Raw genomic sequence first — 19024 nt, 5'->3', positions numbered from 1 at the left:
TAGACTGTTGATTCCGCTCCCAAAAGAATGCCCTGTCTAGCTCTGACGGTGAGGAACCATCAAAGCTTCTCGTGTCTAGGCGTAAAGTAACAAACAAAAAACATCACTGCATTGAACTTTTTTGGGATTTCGATCAGAAAGAGAATACAACTTGTTGTTTATTTACCCGTACGTAAACCTTCAGCCTCCATGTTTCCTCTCATCCGGTGAGTGGCAATCAGAAAACCAGGTGTTTTAAACCATCCGAACGACTTTCTAATTAAGTCACCTGGCATCTGAGCCGTCCGATACTGAACATTTCTCCACAGTTCGTGTTTGCTATATTTCTGTTCGATAAATGGAATACCATTTATAATATATATATATATATATATATATATATATATATATATATATATATATATATATATATATATATATATATATATGTGTGTGTGTGTATGTATGTAGGCCTATGTATGTATGTATGAAAAAAGGCAGCCTAGGCTATAAAGCCACCGATAGAAATCAGCTAATTTCGATCGTGATAATTAAATAATTTAATAATAATTTCGTGATCCTTTTCGTAATAATCGTGATAATTTTAGCCCATTAAAAAAACAAAAAAACACCGGTGCCCACGATTCTTCCTCAGATGGGACATACAACGTGTAAGTACAACATCCATTTTCAAGAAAGGTATATTTTTTATTAAGGAGTTTATAATATTAAGTATTAACATTTTCGGACGACGACGACGTCGTAGCGGAACGCTGAGGGACATTTTGTAGGCGGTTGGGGAGGAACGGCACTGCACTCTGCGCAGTGCGCACCACGCGTTGCGCACGTACGTCACATCCCGGTATCCAGGACAAAATAAGGGCGCGCGATAAGAACCCTCGAGCGGGGACAACAAGCTGCTCCAGCTGACCCACAACACAACGGAGAGCGGCTCGACACCGGAGCGCGGACACACGCACCTCCCTAACAAGCGATCTGGAGTTCACTTATCTATTATTATTATTATCATCTATTACCCTTACCTGCACATGCACGTGCAAGAGCGAGGATATAGTAACTTAATTCGGATTGTAAACAGAGTGTAGTCTGGGAGATGTCCTGGTGGTCCAGAGGGTAAGACACACATTTGCACATCAGCTGGATATCTGTTTAATTGCATCCACGTCTGCGCCCAGAGTGTCGCTTAAAAAGGTGATCGGTCGGTGGAGGAGGATCGATTGATCGAGTTGTGAATCGGATTCCTTTTCTAGTGGTCGGTTCTCTCTGCCGCCCTTTTCACTACATGAGGTTTCAGGATGTTAGCAACCAGTGTTTATTTTTTATTTTTTTTTCTGTTAAACGTCTGTATGTTAGAGGAGCTTAATATCTTTTAGACAGTCATGATCTAGAAGCTGTTGTTGTTGTTTTTTTTGTTACGCACTTTGATCGAAATTGAGAAAGTTCCTCATTATGTGAGCGTTGTGTGAAGTCTCGACGCCTTAAGGCCTAGAGGCTGCAGTCAGCCATTGGGAGACACACTGGGCGATCCAGCCGACCCGGCTGCGGTGGTGGGGGTGGGTAGGTAGGCGCGCTGTTCGCGTATTTTAATCACGTATTAAACCTTCACAGCGAAGATGGCGAAGAAGCCATGTGTCAGGACACGGACTCCGACGTGGCAGAAGCGAAGGATTGTGGAAAAGTAAAGGTTAAATGGACGCAGGAAGAGGTGAGCAGGCTTTCAACGCGTCTCATTAGACGAGCTGTTTTCTTTCCTCGAAAATAAATAAGTAAGAATGTATAGAATAAATAACTCGTGCTTGATTCATATAGGATGACAACCTTAAGGCGCTGGTTCAGAAAGTGGGACCTGCTGATTGGAAATATATTTCAAGCTTTATACTGGTGAGTTGTTCAGTGCTTTTGAGGCATGCAGATCAATATACCAAGTTAATATTGTCCGTGTTCATGTGTTGAACTGACTTGGATTTGAATTCTGATATGGAAAACTCACGAGGCCTCTATCTATATTGCAATTCTTCTTCTTTATTGTATCTTTCGTCCATACTCCTTCTAACATTTGGACGAATGCTTAAATTCTTCAGAATCACACTGAACAGCAGTGTCAGCACCGGTGGTTCAAGGTTTTGGATCCAGATCTAGTCAAAGGACCGTGGACTAAAGAAGAGGACGAGAAGGTAAATGTCTTCCTTGTATCTTGGCAGTGACAGCAGAATTAACTGTCACAATAGCTTTATATGAATAATGTGGAATACACTACTGTGGTTGTTAGAATCATCTGCTGGCTTATGTCTGAATCAATATTCATCTGTTCTGTGTCTGTGTGGGTCTCTGTCTCTCTGTCTCTCTTTTGTCCTGCTTTAGGTCATAGAGCTGGTCAACCAGTATGGGAACAAGCAGTGGGCGTTGGTTGCCAAGCAGCTAAAAGGTCGCCTGGGGAAGCAGTGTCGCGAGCGCTGGCACAACCACCTGAACCCCGACGTGAAGAAGTCGTCCTGGATGGCCGAGGAGGACCTGATCATCTACAAGGCCCACTGTGTGCTCGGAAACCGCTGGGCGGAGATCGCCAAACTTCTTCCTGGAAGGTAGCTACGCTTTGAGTGAATCAAAAGTGTTATCGTGAGATATTATATTTACAATACATTTCGGTATTAAGCAGATGCGTTTATTCGAAGTGACTTCAGATGTTGTTGATGAGCAGGTAGGGGTAGCCAGTAGACATTTCGCTCAAGGACGCTTGCTGATTGGCTGCAGATTCTGGAGATCCAAACCCACTAACTTAAATCTGGGATTCAACACCATGAATCATTTCCTGCCCTCCAGATGCATTACCTAAGCCCTACCCGTATTCACTATAAGACTAAAGGCTTCTCAAAGGACTTCTGATATTGTAGTATTGTTTTATAGTTTCATCACTCTAATTGCATACCGTTTATGCCCTCTGTGTTGTATGTATTTCATTAATTTGTACATTTGTTTTTACAAACAGGACGGACAATGCCGTAAAGAATCACTGGAACTCCACCATTAAAAGAAAGCTGGAGATGGGCTTCTTTGCTGGGGCGGTCTTCAAGCCAAACGAGTACGAGGAGCTGTTGGCTGGTGCTGATAAAGACTCGCAGGTGATTAACTCTCAGTGAAATAGCAGCGGTTCTTTTGGTGCCTGGTAGCTTTTAGTTGGTAGTTTTGTAAAATGACTTTCATGAAAGGCGTAGCTGAATTCGTACCTGGTTTCACAGATGGTCGTTTGCTGTGAAGGTGCAGTGGACAAGGAGCTGGAACAGAAGGTAAGGGGCAGATAAGCTGTGTCTAAAGAGGGTGGGGAAATAAAAGGGAAGCCTATAGTTGGAAGTATTAGTAAAGTTCCATTAGGATCGTCAGTCACGTTGCAGCATGGTGATGTTGTTAGTCATGTTAGTGTTCCAATCATATAGGGGGGTCGCTACCCCTTGTAGAGACCAGATTTTATTCCAGCATGCGGTCCCATGTGAAATATCATTCTTTTCTCTTCTTCTACCTCTGTTTACTGTCTCTCATCCCTGTCCATAAAGGCACAAAAAACCCATACAAATTGATAAAGGCAATTCTTATTTATTCAGGGAAGCTTGCACAACTACAGCAGTTGCCACCGTCTTTCTTTCCTTATAGATTTTCTGTTCTGTTTTTGCAGGAAATGATGACTCCAACTGACCGAAAGTGTGCTCAAAGAATAGCCGCTCCTTCTGTGGATCCTCCGTCTTCCAAGGAGACGTTGAGCCCCAAGACGGAGCCTGACGCCTCAGCAGAAACCAGCTGGGTGGTGGACAGCTCTGGCTTCCTCTCCCCCACTGGCCCTGTGTTAAAAGAAGTGATGGACATGGTAGATGGGGTGGGTCCTGTTTTTCCCCTTATAAAATCGTTGCTTTTTTGATAACGTAGATGTTCAATTCAATGGGCCATCTACTACGATTTAAGCATTAAGCTGACGCTTCTCCAAAGTGGCTTGAGATGCTGGTAGATTATGGACGTTGGGGTTTGAACCGTCCCAGAGACGTTCTGTTGTGAGGCAAACACCTAAACAGTAAACCATAATGCTTCTTCTTAAGTCTGGTGCTTAAGAACCGTCCTTGTCTGTTGCACCAGGACATCGATGGTTGGTGCAACCTTTCGGCGTTTGACCTGGCTGAGGACAGCCAGAGCCCCGAGCGCCACCAGTTCCGCCTGGAAGGCAGCGCTCTGCAGGAGCTCAGCAAGGGCAACAAAGGCGAGCTCATCCCCATTTCGCCCGGGGGCATCACGCCGCCCTCCATACTCCACCGACGCAGCCGCCGCCGCATCGCCCTGTCCCCCGGAGACGGCAACTCCATGACCCCCAAGAGCACGCCCGTCAAGATCCTGTCCTTCTCTCCCTCGCAGGTACGAGTTAACACCCGTATCAAAACTTGATTCTTTTTGTGTACACAAATTAATGTTCACCATATCATTTTGTTTTTTGCTTACCATATTTTATCGAGCAAGTGGCATTACATTTTTCCTGTTCTTGTCACTACTGTCTAGATGCAGTCTGGATGCAGATAACAAAAAGGTATTGTCTTTCAGTTCCTGAACATGTGGACCAAGCAGGACTCCCACGACCTGGAGAATCCGTCCCTGACCTCCACACCGGTATGCAGTCAGAAGGCCACCGTCACCACCCCACTACAGCGCGACAAGACGCCCCTCATCCAGAAGGAGAACTCTGTGTACGTGGTCGCCATGAGCTCTCGATGTATTCTACTGGTAACTGTACATGTTGGTCCTCAAGCTACTGGTCCTTACAGTGTGGGACTGGATAGTCCAGAGGAGAGGGTGTCTCCTCGATGTCTGCTTACTACCTGTAGGAGTCCTTAGATGTCTATCCCTTCCCTGCTCCGTTTCACTTAAGTCCCTTTAGATAAAAACATCTCTTAGTAAGACGACTTTGTGATACCTTTTTTTTCATTCTTAAAATGTTCCTGTAGGTTTATTACGCCCAATCACAAGTCAGAACTGTGCACTACCCCACGGACTCCGACGCCGTTCAAAAATGCCATGGAGAAATACGGCCCACTGCAGCCTCTGGTGAGTTCCTCTGTGAGTGTAGCAACAACGAGGTTTGAACTTCACAACTCCTCCGTGTGTCTGAAACACCTCCTCTCCCCCTCTGTACCTCCTCAGCCTCAGACTCCCAACCTGGAAGACGACCTGAACGAGGTCATGCTCCGGGAGGCTGGGATTGAACTGGTGACAATCCAGAGTACACCTGAGCCTCGCCGCAAATCCCTGGTGGGTCCTGATGGCCTCTGCTCACTGGCTGACACGAGGAAATATACAATGATTTATTGACTTATTGGATATTTGGTGTCCTGGCTGTGATGTGTTTAGCAAGTGACGTTACATTTTGATTGGTCACTACTCTGTCTGGATGCTCTGTCTCTTCACTCTCTAACACAAATGTGTTCAATTCCCGAACTTGTAAATACACTATATGGTACATTAATACCAGCAACATAAACTATTATTCTGTTGCTGGTGTTAATATTGCCAGCTTTTTATTTCATAAGATAATTTTTCACAGAAGACTGGTCGGAAATGTCTGTGTTATCCAGTTCTAGTTGGACCCAACCCCAAGTTTATCCTCTATTGAGATATAGCATTTACCTTGGTGTCAAATGCACTTGCAACGGTTATTTTCATCCAAGACAAGTCCTTCAAAGATGCATCAAGTCCTTATTTTGTTCATTGACCATTCTATTTTAATATTGCCTTTTGCAGAGGCATTGATTCAGAATGACAAACGAGAAAATGCCCTGCAGCTAGAATTATTACCTGGGTGACCCCTGAGGCAACTCTTAACTCGATTCAGTCCTTTGGGAATGGTTTTATGCTTTGTGTTAAACCTCACTTGTGTCACAGATGCTTTGAACTAAAGCATCTGATGAATATATATATATATATATATATATATATATATATATATATATATATATATATATATATATATATATATATATATATATATATATATATATATACATACATATAATTTCAAAATCCATTGTACAAGTTAGAGTTTAAATGTGTTTGTCCTCTTTCCAGCATCGACCTCCTATGAAGAAAGTGCGCAAGTCTCTGGCGCTAGACGTAATCGACTGTCGGAAGACCCTAGCCACCAAACTCAAACCTAATAAGCCTGAACCAAAACGCTCCACACAGGTAGGGGGTGCCTCTCAATGTGTGTAATGTAATGTTATTACTGGCAACCAAAAAACATACTTCTCAACATCTATTTTTTTTGTTCTTGGTCCTCAGGTGGAGACGTCTCTCTCCATGACCCTCGACCTGTCGTCTTCGTTTTGCGTCAAGAGGGAAGAGAACGTGTTGGACCAAGGCTTCCTCATGGAGCCCAGCGAGTGCACGGCCCAGCCCTGCGCTCTGCCGCTGACGCCGGTGAGACTGCAGCCTGACTAACCTGCAGGGAGAGGGAAGCTAGGGTAGACTGGGCTTAGGGGGCTTCACTCTCATCACTGTAGCCTGACTAACCTGCAGGGAGAGGGACACTAGGATCGACTGGGCTTAGGGGGCTAAAGTCCCATCCCAAAGGTACGGAGTTGGAACCCCAATGCCCTGCTACCAGCTGTCCCTGAGCGAAATGCTCTGACAGCATGCGTCTAAATACATTATTCAGGTCGCTTGAAAATAGAGCTTATTGAGCCTCACATTGTAACTTGGTTATTATTAACACAAATGATTTCCGTTGTAGATGTCAAAAGAGTGGGAGATGGTCGTATGTGGAAGAACCAAAGACCAGCTCCTGATGACCGAGAAAGCCAGACGCTACCTGCGGTCGCTCCGATCACGAACCCCGAACCGCGCCCTCATCCTGTCCTAAATGCCTCGCTCTCTCGCTCTAGTCTCTCTCTCGCGCTAGTCGCTCTCTCTCTAGTCTCGCTCTCTCGCTCTCTCTCTCTCTCTCTCTCTCTCTATAGTCTCTCTCTCCTTCAAACTCTTTTCATTCCTCCTCATGCCAAGACACGGTCACCATCTTCCTAATTGATTCAGATTTTGGATTATTCCGACAAAGCAATGGTTTGAAATGGTTTGAATAGTGTAATACTAGTGTACTAATGTAATAGACTGGATTATACCAGTCATTTAGCTGGGATAGTAAACGCGTGTGGAAGGACTTTACAATGAGTCATTCTGGTTCAAAATACCCTTTCTGGAGGTGGTTTTGTGAAACAATATGCAAATCCGTTTCTGTTAAGACATTTTTGCACTTGAAATCTGTTTGGGGAAAAGCAATAATGAATGTAAATGATTGATCAAAAGATTATTTTAAGCAAGGGGGGATGCGATTTGTCATTAGTCACCTGATGAGTACGAAGCATAGTGTTTTAATAGCGTTTGAAAGTACGCTCAGGTTATGTACATTACCCAATGTAAAAAAAAAAAAAACTAAAAGTATTGTAGAATAAGAAACAATGAAGTGTCCCGATTGGTAGATGTATGTATGGAGACATGAAAAAATAAACGCATGTATATTTACATTTCTGTCATTCGTGTTTTTTGGTGTCCATGGCAAAGTGCTTTGCGCAGACTGTTTGATTCCGGTAGAGCAGCTGGCCAATGCTGCGCTTCCACATCGATGCAAGTTAGCGTCTACAATATTTTGCAGAGGAGATGCAATAAAGCAGACCGATTTATATATTTGTTAAAATAAAATTGTATTTTAATGTGCATTAACCTCAACATGGGAACAATAACTAGAAAATATTTTTAAAGTAAATGGGGAAATTGGACTACACAGTAAATGATTAACTTCAGGGTCGGTTTTCAAAGTAATGGTTTAACTGACCGAAGCGCTTGGCGCACTCGTATGAAAGGTCAACATCCGAGAAAAATGCATATCAAATGAATCGATCATCTCGCAAGACAAATCTTAAGTAAAATACATTTAACAAACACTGGAGGTCATTTCTCAGTAATTATTTTAACTCATGGCGTCTTCATTTGTCTCAATATTACACGGGAACATTTATTTTGAAAGGATCATAGCGTTTGACTGACACGATTCTCAAACACCGGAAGCTCTTGTCGGTTTTTGGTGACGCTGCATTAGACTGCAAGACATGGCCCAGACTAGTAAGACAATTCCTTCGTTATTTTTTGACCACTACCATACATTTGTGTTGCTTGAGCCGTGTGTTTTGGTATAATCTACTCGTAAAGTGTACGCTTTAACCAGAGAACCGCCCCGCGGCTCTCCGAGTCCTCCTGTGGGGTACATTGTCAGACAGCGGGACGGGGGCGATGCTAAGGAGCTAAATGAATGAATCGCTCTTAGGGATGCGGAAGAAAATTAGAATTATTTTTTCTCCCCCTGCACTCTTGCATGCGGATAACGACCCTCTCCTGCCTCGTTGTGTCCGCAGGCTTGCTGCGGGTGTTCCTCTTCAGCCTGGCTCTCGGAGCCCAGGCGCTCACCCCGTCCCACTACCTGTCCCTGTCGGACGTGGCCCGGCTGCAGACCTTCCTCGGCCAGCACTTCACGGACCTCCAGTCCGCCTACTACTCGGTGGTCGGTCTGGCCAAGCTCGGAGCGGGCGTTGCAGATCAAGATGTGAGCGAGTGTTTGTGCATGTCTGTTCATAGCGTCGCATGGCTCGTTGTTCGCAGATAAATCCCGGAAGCCAGGTTATCATTGAACCCTGTAATGTGTGGTTTTCCGTCCATAGCAGTTACATTTACGCTGCTACAAAGATGGATCTTGCTAACGTTATACCCCATCAACCTCATACAAGGTTTTTTTTTTTTTTAAATGTTTGCAGGAAGCATGCCAGTTCCTGAAGGCCCAGCTCGATCCGACCAGTGTGGACTCTCTCTTCTACGCTGCAGAGGCCAGTCAAGCCCTTGCAGGATGTGAGGTAAAATTGCTTAACACAATTTGATATTTATTTTGCAGTTCATTCAACATTTAAACTGCATTCCAGGGTAGTGTGTGTGTGTGTGTGTGTGTGTGTGTGTGTGTGTGTGTGTGTGTGTGTGTGTGTGTGTGTGTGTGTGTGTGTGTGTGTGAGAATCTTATTAGTCTAAATATGTGACCCAACTTCAATCGGTTACTGGATCGCAGTAACGTAATGTTTCCATTGACAACAGTGTGAGGTATAACTTAAATTTGACGTTGAACCTACATGTCTTTGAAGGTATGCCCACAATCTGAATGGATGTCTGTGTCTCAGTCAGCATGATTTATCATCCTTAAAACCTCACCTCAAATGTCTTTTTATGTCTGTGTTTTCCCCAACATGCTGCTTTGGCTCCCCGTTCAGATCCCGTTGTCCAACGAAACCAGAGACATCCTGCTGGCGGCGGTGAGCGAGGACTCCAGCGTGGCCCAGATCCACCACGCCGTGGGCGCCCTGAGCGCGCTGGGCCTCCCGCTGGCCTCCCAGGAGGTGGTGACCGCGCTCCGGGCGCGCCTCAACAAGGAGGAGAACGTTGTGGCGTAAGCTCCCCTTTGGTCGCCTGTGTCCCTATGGGGACGCTTAGTGATAGTGTGATCTGTTTCTAGGGCTGGAAGGCCGTTTGGAATGGGCTATAAGAATCACATGATGGGCAAACCAATATGGTGACTAACTACATTCAAGATGTTTCTTAAATAAAAATACTAATACTTTAGATGTCCCCGAGTATCACCATCCATTGCCCACTAGGTTTCATTTGACTATTGCAAGTGGTACATGAATGTTATAGAATTTGTTGTTGTATATTTAATCCTGATCCTGACCACATGTTCATCCCTTTGGTTCGAGGATCCATCATTTGGCTTCTGTTCACTACTATAATATTATCCTTGCTTTGTAATCATTCTGTTCAAATCATTCCATTCCCCAGCATTACCTTGGCTCTGCAGACTGCCGCCCGCCTCTCCCAGCAGGCGGAACTCGGTGGATTCGTGGAGGAAATCGAAGTGAGTACTGCATCAATTAATCCAGGGTGCTGTCGTGCCACCCAGCATTAATAGTGTAAAGTAAACACTTGCAGTGTTTTGTAAAAACACTACCAAGTGTACAGAAGCCAACTCTTCCTTATTCTTCCATTTGACTCATTTCCTTGCTTCCTCTCCTTAAGGACCTGACGGCTCGTCTGGACGACCTGGGCGGCCTCTACCTGCAGTTCGAGGAGGGGCTGGAGGCCACGGCCGACTTTGTGGTGGCCGCCTACGCCTTGTCTGACCACGTGGACGTGGAGCCTCCCCTGAAAGAGGTAACCACCCGGCCAGCGTGGCAGTGTGTGGAGTCAGATGGTACGGTCGTCCAAATGTCTCCTGACTGAGCTGTACCTCCCTCCCCCCCCCCCCCTGAGCACAGGAGCAGGTCATCCAGCTGGTGAACTCCATCTTCAGTAAGAAGTCCTGGGACTCCATGTCGGAGGCCTTCAGCGTGGCCGGCGCCGCCGTGGCCCTCTCCAGCAACCGCTTCCACGTGCCGGTGGTGGTCCGAGCCGAGGGCCCGGCGACCGTGTCCCACAGCAAGCCCACCCTGCAGGTACGGCCCCCCCACCACCACCCACGGTCATATACCAGGTCACCTGGTACGCCCCCCCACCACCACCAACGGTCATACACCAGGTCACCTGGTACGCCCCCCCACCACCACCAACGGTCATACACCAGGTCACCTGGTACGCCCCCCCCACCACCCACGGTCATACACCAGGTCACCTGGTACGCCCCCCCCACCACCCACGGTCATACACCAGGTCACCTGGTACGCCCCCCCACCACCCACTGTCATACACCAGGTCACCTGGTACGCCCCCCCCACCACCCACGGTCATACACCAGGTCACCTGGTACGCCCCCCCACCACCCACTGTCATACACCAGGTCACCTGGTACGCCCCCCCACCACCACCCACGGTCATACACCAGGTCACCTGGTACGCCCCCCCCACCACCCACTGTCGTCGGTCGTCTGGTCGTCTAGTCGTCTAGTCGTCTAGTTGTCTAGTCGTCTGGTCTGGTTAGCAGATGCATTTTGCTCCAGAGTTACTTACAAGTGATGATAAAAAATGGACGTAGAATGAATAAAAATCAACAGCTTTGTCTGATAAAACTAGTGGACAGTGTAGAATCTGAAAGTTATTCAGATATATTGTTGTTTATCTGTTAGGTGAGTGCTGCATGCAGCGCTCAACTATAAAGTTTTATTCTTTCTTTCTTTCTTTCTTTCTTTTCTTCTTCTTTATTATTCTCTACAAACTTTGGAACCTATCTCCTTCCTCAATTTTTCACCTAGACTCAATTTTTAAAATGTTCAGATTAGGTTGGAATCGTGTGCTTCCTTTCAGATTTATTTTAAAAATATTTTAAACTTTTTAAGATATTCTACTTCTAAAATATAATCTTTTACAATGGAAGTCAATGGGAAGACGGCTCTGCCGTCCTCCCATTTTGTGACACTATAACTACTAAATTTCTAACCGTTAACCTTTGTTCAAACGTTTAACAAATCAACACACTTGTATCTTCAACTGTATAGAATTCGATATCATTTATACTTTTTTTAGAATCAGTTTCATTTCATACCGGCTTCGTCTATTTCCAGTTGGTCTCTTTGAGACTTCTTAAACTATGTGGCTTTACTACCGTAAAACATATTTTCAACCTCACTTTGCACTACAGCACAAGGAAAATAAAGTCCATTCATTGTGTTACATAGCTGGCGGACACCAAAGTGGTTAAATTGGTAAAACCAATTTTATAACACGTGTTATAAAATAATTTTTTGTAGTCCGACTTCAACTCTGTTACGGTAGAGCTTCAATGCAGCCTGAAAATGTCAGTACACACTGGGTTTCAGAGTATGAGAGTAGGCCTACTAGTGGTGTATACTATTGGCATCAGAGATGGCACATCTCAACATAACGGCGGCATCCGAGACAGTAGTATATATCCACAAAGTGCGCTCTGACCGACGCTCGTGAGTCGGTAGCTTGATCCCCCATCAAGGCACAACACATGCAAGTATGTTTGACAGAGCTGTGGTTCGTGCTCTCTAGAGAACATGCCCTGACATTGACCCTGTCTGTGTGTGTTGTTCATCAACAGCTCCTGGTCACCAACGTCCTGTCCGAGCCCCTGGGCTCTGCCAGCGTGCTGGTGGAGAGCGCCAGTGCCCTGGTCACCAAGAGCGTCATCCTCAGCCAGACCCCGTTCACCCTCAGAGAGTAAGTCTGATAGGAGCCTGCTCATCGCTGAGCGGGCCTAAGGTATAAGGGGCCACCGTCTCTCCAACAGAGTAACTTGTATGGGAGCCTAAAGTTTCCCTGGGGACACCAGTTATTTCCCCGTCTCACTTTAAATCTCTTGAAGGGGCAGTGCTGGAGTTGTGCCCTACAGGACGTCCACCTCATTGTTTCTCTGTTCCTTCCCCTCCTAGTGGTCTGTTTGAGCTGAACTTCATGTCCAGCCAGCCGGCCAGCGGCTACTACCAGTTCAGCGTCGCCGTGACCGGAGACAGCCGACTGGTAGCCAATCAGGTCGAGGTAAGCTGAGACGTGTGTCACATCCACAGGCTTGCTGCTCACAACACAGACCCCGTAGAAGGTTTCAAAGTAAAGGCCCAGGAATGTGTTTTTTTGCACACAATCAAAGTATTTGAGAGGCCGATGGCATGGGACTTGATATCGGCCCGGTCAAAGATGTGTTGCTGGGAATCGGAATCCATAATGAAAAACCATAAGAGACTTTGGAGGCTTGACTTTGTCTTGTGCCCCAAGGCTTTAGCCCTGAGACTATGTATGACCGACAGAGGATCAAAGCAGCTGAACAAGTTGACAAACCTTGGGTGTGTTGGACACAGGCTGCATAGTTGTTAATTTAATTCCTACCGGCATACCTATTTAATGATGTTGCATGTTTGCACCATTTCAGAAAAACAATTGCACAATAAAAAAAATAATATTTCAGGTGCGTCCTCAAAGTGTTTAATTGATCAGGTGCTCATTCTGAAAATTAAAATTATCGGGAGTGATCTGCCTGGTAGGCATTTAAGAAATAAAAATATGAAATGACTAAAGGTCAGAAATACGGGCAAAAAATATACAGGCTATAATATTTTCAATGCCTCACTCTTTCTGGTTATGTAAGGTTGAAAAAATAAAATAATTTATAAGAAGGTTAACTAGTGTGATAAAAATATTTTTCTCATAAACCGTGATGTCGATATGTTGTCGGTACTGAGGCAGGTTGGTTAAAGTTATGAATGCAAATGAGCATTTGACTGTTTGAGTCCCAGGTGAAAGGGGAGCTCAGTTTGGTCATCGTGGTCGTTAGCTGGGAAATGTCACGTTCACTTCGAACTTCATTTTGCGGATGGTGGTGATTGTGGCGGGGGTTGCTTTAGGTCTAGCCCATTCACTTTGCCAGCCATTTAGGTTCGGTCCACACTACACTAATGAAACGTCTTGTTTTTACTTCACTGTCGTGAACGAATGTATTTCTCACGTCCCTCCTGAACTGTTCTCCCCTGCAGCTTAAAGTGAAGGTGTCCACTGAGGTGGCCATTACAAACATGGACCTGTCCATTGTGGATAAGGACCAGAGCATCGGCACAAAGACCAGCAGGTGAAAACTAGTCATGACAAAAGGCTAACGAGTGTGAGGAATTAATAATAAGTGAATAAGCTTAACAAATACAATCTGCCTGACCAAGTACGTTGTTGTATGAAATACAATGGTTTGGAATGAAGTCTTAGGCCGTAAATAGTTTGGAGGGATTCACCGATTAGGTTTAATCGATCTCCTCTTTTGCACTCTCATCATCCAGGGTGGAGTTCCCCGCTAAGTCCAAGGACTCCTTCACGGCCGACAGCCACCAGAACTTCGCCATGGCCTTCCAGCTGGTGGACGTGAACACGGGGGTGGAGCTCACCCCTCACCAGGTCCGTGTTCGGGTCTACGCGTGGGGCTGTCTACGCTTTAAGTTCTTCCTGAACCACGGGCACAAGACCGAGCATCACTTTGCTTAAAAAAAAAAAAGTACACTTGTGTGTGTTTTCGAAGCTGACGTTTTTTGGTCTTTCTTAAATTTTTATTTTCCAGACTTTTGTGCGACTGCTGAACCAGAAGACGGGCCAGGAGGTCGTGTTCGTGGCGGAGCCCGACAGCAAGAACCTCTACAAGTTTGAGTTGGACATGGCGGAGCGCAAGTCCGAGTTTGACTCCATGTCGGGGACCTACTCCCTGCACCTCATGGTGGGCGACGCCACCCTGGAGAACCCCATCCTGTGGAACGTGGTGAGCGCTCGTGACGTCTCGGGGTGTCTGGGTTCGTTTTGAGGTTGCCACGGTGACCCCCCCCCGTCGAGCTCAGGTCCGTCGGTGGGAGTCGGACCCGCTTTGCATCCAATGATGTTTCACCACCACCAGCGACTCTCACCACTACTAACCCTACGCTTGTGAAGCGTTGACACGCTGGTTAACGCTGACCCTCTGTCCTCCCCACCAGGCGGACGTCGTTCTGAAGTTCCTGGACGAGGAGGCCCCGGCCGTCATCCAGCCCAAGACGCTCTACGTCCCCAAGCCAGAGATCCAGGTACCACGCCGTCAGGGCGCCGCTCCCGTCTGATTCGCTTGTTTGTTCGTAACGACGGGGAAGCTTCCAGGCCTCGGCGTATGTTAGGGCTGGGCGATTAATCGGATTTTGATCGCGATTTCAGAGTGAAACGATCACCAAACTAATATAATCGAGTTGAAACGATTAAAAAAAAAATATATAGATATATATATATATATATATATATTTTTTTTTTAATAGAAATTGCATATCTGGACTTTATTTTCTATTTGACCATTCTGTGTATATTTTTAAGGGGAAATTTCAAAGTTCTCATTTACAAAGTGTTTTTTTGGAGAGAAATTATGAATAAATGCATCATGTTTTCAAACTCAAAAATAATCGTTTGAATAATCGAGATTTCAATATTGACCAAAATAATCGTGATTATGATTTTTTCGGACTTTTCTTTTCTTTTTATGATTCCATAATCGAGCAGCCCTAGCGTATGTTTGACCTCCTGTCCCCCCCCCCCACCCTTCCATGTGCAGCACCTGTTCAGGGAGCCGGAGAAGAAGCCCCCCACTGTGGTCTCCAACGCCTTCACGGCCCTCATCCTCTCCCCCTTCCTCCTGCTGCTCATCCTGGTGAGTCCTTCCCTTCCACTTGCTCTGTAAACTGATTTATTTTGAAATGGTTGCACATTCGTGGTTTCTTTTGCCCTATATTCTTGTAGGATTCCTTTTTTTTTAAAATTATTATTATTATTTGTCTGTCCACTTTTTCTCTGGGAAATGTCAATGTTGGCTCGTTGGTTTTCCTTGATGGTGTGCTCTTGTTCCAAGAAAAGCTCTTGAACAAAGCCGCAAAGACGGCGGTCATCGTTCATCAACAAGTGGTCCTCATTGACTCCTGCTGATTCACAACAGCAGACGTCAATGGGTGGAGTGGTGAATGAACGCCTGAGTGCAGTGCACTCCAACAATGCGTATTCTTTTTTAGTATGCCTTTGTTACGGTGCGTCAGTCTGAAAACAACATTCTGCTTTTGTCTCCCACTCTCTCTCTCTCTCTCTCTCTCTCTCTCTCTCTCTCTCTCTCTCTCTCTCTCTCTCTCTCTCTCTCTCTCTCTCTCTCTCTCTCTCTCTCTCTCTCTCTCTCTCTCTCTCTCTCTCTCTCTCTCTCTCTCTCTCTCTCTCTCTCTCTCTCTCTCGTTTTGTATCTGTGTAGTGGATCAAGCTGGGGGCCAACATCTCTAACTTCAGCATGTCCCCCAGCGCCGTTCTCTTCCACATCGGACACGCAGGTCAGACCCCAACGCCCCACCAATGAAGCGGTTGCATAACCTCAATTCCAGCCCCTATTGTTGAGGCCAACAAATGAACATCAGCAGGGCTATTGGGTGGCTATAGAAACCCAAAGGGCTCCTTTGTTTGGTGTTTATGAAACTCATCGTTCACTCCGTCTATTACTATTTGGAGGTATCAGTGTTTATTTTTACACTGTCGTTTATCAAAAGTTGCATCAAACTCCCTCGCACTCACGTCTCATTCATGATGATACATTTATTTCCAACGATTTGGTGCTAGGCCTTGATCAGGCAAATGGTTTGTGACAAAGAGAATAGTCTTGAATACGGAGCTGCTGTTGGTTTGCAACCAATCCCGTTCCCTACGCACATCGAAGGCCCTCCAATATCATACATGGAGCCAGAAGAAGAAGTATAGTAAGAATCTTAAATATACATGTTTACTATAAATGGGAAGATTACTCTTAAATGCATGCCCCAAAGGCGAGACTGCATGCTGACAAAATATACTTTCCCAAATATATAAGGTCAAGATTCTTACTATCCAGAGTATAGCCACTCCCTAATTTAGATGGCTTCTTGATATGCTCATCCCTCTGCTGCGCGCCTGTCTTATGAAATAGTGTTCTACTGTACCGTCTATACTGTACTATCAGTCCTAATAAAATGCTCTCACTGTCCACCAATGCAGACCTTGTTCCGTTCCCTTGTATACATCTAAAGGTAGCCTATACTGATGGCTCCGTGGTTGTTGTCTTTATCGTGCAGCCATGCTGGGCCTCATGTACGTGTACTGGACCCACCTCAACATGTTCCAGACCCTCAAGTACCTGGCCATCGTTGGCACGCTCACCTTCCTCGCAGGCAACCGGATGCTGGCCCAGAAAGCAGTAAAGAGGTAGGTAGCTAGTGGAACCCTGGTAGAGAGCCCTTGATCATAGACAGGAAGCCCCTCGCCCCCCTCTCCTGACGGTCCGCTGGTCGGCCAATAGAGGCTGGACGTCCAGTGGTGGTCCTCTCTGCCCAACCCTAGCTGAAGGCTCTAGGCTGCAGTCGCAGTGCCTCACCCCCAGTGCCCCCCCCCCCGCCCATGGCACACCAGTGCAGCTCTTTCCACGTGAGAGTTGGGAAGAAAATGGACTTCTGCGTGAGAGGTGGTTTTCATGCGTTCAACGCTTTGGGCCCTCAAAAGGCTAACGAGGTCAATTTCGGTAGCTGAAGACGCAAATACTTCACGGCGCGACACACGAGAAGAGCAGCGGTCTGCCCTCACTTGAATTCTCCTTGAATCCCCCCCTGATTGGCCGACGTTAGTTTCTCTCTTCTCTCGCCCTCCCTGCTTTTGTTTAGTAGTGTGTAATTGCAACCTGTTCCTCGCTGATCTCTTTCTATCTTTAAACACCTGCTTACTTTACTCTAAATCTCTCCTTTACTCTTTCAGGATTGCTGCTGAGCAAAGTAGTAGATTGGCAAAGTATAGGAGCCTTCGTTAATGGCCTCCTTTGTAACAAAATGGATGGTCCTCAAGGCTGAAGTAAGGGCATCCTTATGGATCTGAACCCCAGTGCGTCTCCATCCTCAGCCGACAGATTGCATGGCTGCTCATTCACTGTATGATTATTTTATTGTTCGCATTACATGCACTTGACCCTCCCACCTTCATCCTCATTTTGCTGCCCCCCCCCCCCCCCCCCCCCCCCCCCCCCCCCCCGTCATCATCTTGCTGCAGTTATAACATGAGTCCTACTAATCGCTCCATGGATCCCAAACTGTTGTCTGTGTATCATACTGGGGCTGTGTGTGTTCTGTGTTACTGGTTGCCGCTCAATATATTTGCAGGTTTCCAGTTTGCCATAATATTCCTAATCATTATGCAAAGACTTTTTTTTTGCATTCTTTTTTTCATGAAGGAATACATGTTACGTTGCGTACAGAATTGCATGTGAATGCCCATTTGTCAAATGATGGACTTATTAAGACGGTAGATAATTGACTGTTGCCTAAACGTATGTTTTTCTCTTACAGAATGGAGAAGAAATGAGGACACAACATTTTTAGAAGAAGATCCTGAGATTATTTCCCCCAAGGACACACATACAATTGGACAAAAAAGGCCCTGGTATTTTCTTTTAATCGAAATAATGATTTTGAAAATTCTGTTTATTATTTTTTCCCCCACAAATTACTGAAAATGAGATGAGTGTATTCCAGCGAGGGGAAAGATTTTTTTTAAACAATGTTTCTACTGAGGGCTGGAAAAGCTACCAATGGCTGCACTTCATGCCCCTGTTTTTTGTTCTTGAGTGTCCAAAACGCCAGTGTCTGCTAATCAATCTGTGGTCATTGTGGTATCCAGGTGGGAATTGGGTTGTATTCCTCTGGTGGTGGTTTGGTTCGGTTTTTTTTGTTGTACATTCCTGTTTCTGATGGTGATTGGTCCACCTGGTCTTGTAAGAAAAACAAAAGTTTGGTTTGGTCTACAGCTGTAGAACTAATCGTACCAACGTAGCACTGACACATTCGTTATTTGTAGCCACCATTTGAAAGCTAGCAGTCAAAATCGATGAATTGTGGATTCAATGAGCAATTTCAAGAAACTAGGTGTTTTTGTAAAGAAAAAGATGGAATTAAAAAAATTGTAAAAAACAAGTTGACTCTTGAGCATTCTTAAATGTGCGTTCCAAATATCCTTTTTTTGTTGCGTGGATTTAATGGAAAATATTTTAATTTGTGAGGAACATTTCTAAGAATCCCAATAAATCAAGGCGGTCCCTGATAAAATAAAGGAATAAGTGGTTGAATGCTTGGGTTATCCACATTCTATATATAACACTTATTTATAATCAACGTCAAAGATCAGTTACGTAGGCTTGTCTTGTGGCATCATGGTCTGGTTTAAAAACAAAATGATAATTCTTAAAGCGAAACAAAGAGGTTGATGCAGATGTCTGGAGTGTGTGGCCCGCAGGCTTTGTGGCATTGCCCCACTTCTGGTGTACTGCTCTGTACGATCCGTCTGTGGAAGGTTGTGCGGCCCTCTTCGTAGGTCCTCTTAAAGATGCCCAACTGGTGTCTCTTCACATAAACCCACACCTTCATTTCTGAAAAATAAAGCCGTCTTGTTCGTCACGACATACAACAATCCTTTGATTGCCACT

General features: G+C 45.5%; 2 protein-coding genes across 2 annotated transcripts; both read left to right on the top strand.

The window, feature by feature from the left end:
* Positions 1-895: 895 nt before the first annotated feature.
* mybl2b (v-myb avian myeloblastosis viral oncogene homolog-like 2b) lies at positions 896-6936 on the top strand. The gene is made up of 15 exons (XM_084464690.1): positions 896-1113; positions 1609-1705; positions 1810-1881; positions 2082-2174; positions 2362-2582; positions 2987-3119; positions 3237-3284; positions 3668-3865; positions 4120-4392; positions 4576-4718; positions 4977-5076; positions 5173-5280; positions 6094-6210; positions 6307-6444; positions 6758-6936. Exons 1-15 carry the CDS (start codon positions 1094-1096, stop codon positions 6884-6886), a joined length of 1890 nt encoding a protein of 629 aa, XP_084320816.1. The 5' UTR covers positions 896-1093; the 3' UTR covers positions 6887-6936.
* Positions 6937-8078: 1142 nt separating this feature from the next.
* rpn2 (ribophorin II) lies at positions 8079-18515 on the top strand. Its single transcript, XM_084463860.1, has 17 exons — positions 8079-8139; positions 8430-8617; positions 8826-8921; positions 9327-9502; positions 9892-9967; positions 10129-10263; positions 10368-10544; positions 12110-12228; positions 12441-12546; positions 13536-13627; positions 13830-13944; positions 14105-14299; positions 14511-14597; positions 15110-15205; positions 15788-15863; positions 16635-16764; positions 17892-18515. Exons 1-17 carry the CDS (start codon positions 8127-8129, stop codon positions 17905-17907), a joined length of 1893 nt encoding a protein of 630 aa, XP_084319986.1. The 5' UTR covers positions 8079-8126; the 3' UTR covers positions 17908-18515.
* The last annotated feature ends 509 nt before the right edge of the window (positions 18516-19024 follow it).

The sequence above is a fragment of the Micromesistius poutassou genome (genome assembly GCF_964030765.1).
Source record: "Micromesistius poutassou genome assembly, chromosome: 2".
NCBI classification, from domain to species: domain Eukaryota; kingdom Metazoa; phylum Chordata; class Actinopteri; order Gadiformes; family Gadidae; genus Micromesistius; species Micromesistius poutassou.
Note: the sequence above shows the minus strand (reverse complement) of the source record. Positions and strands in the feature narration are given on the sequence as shown.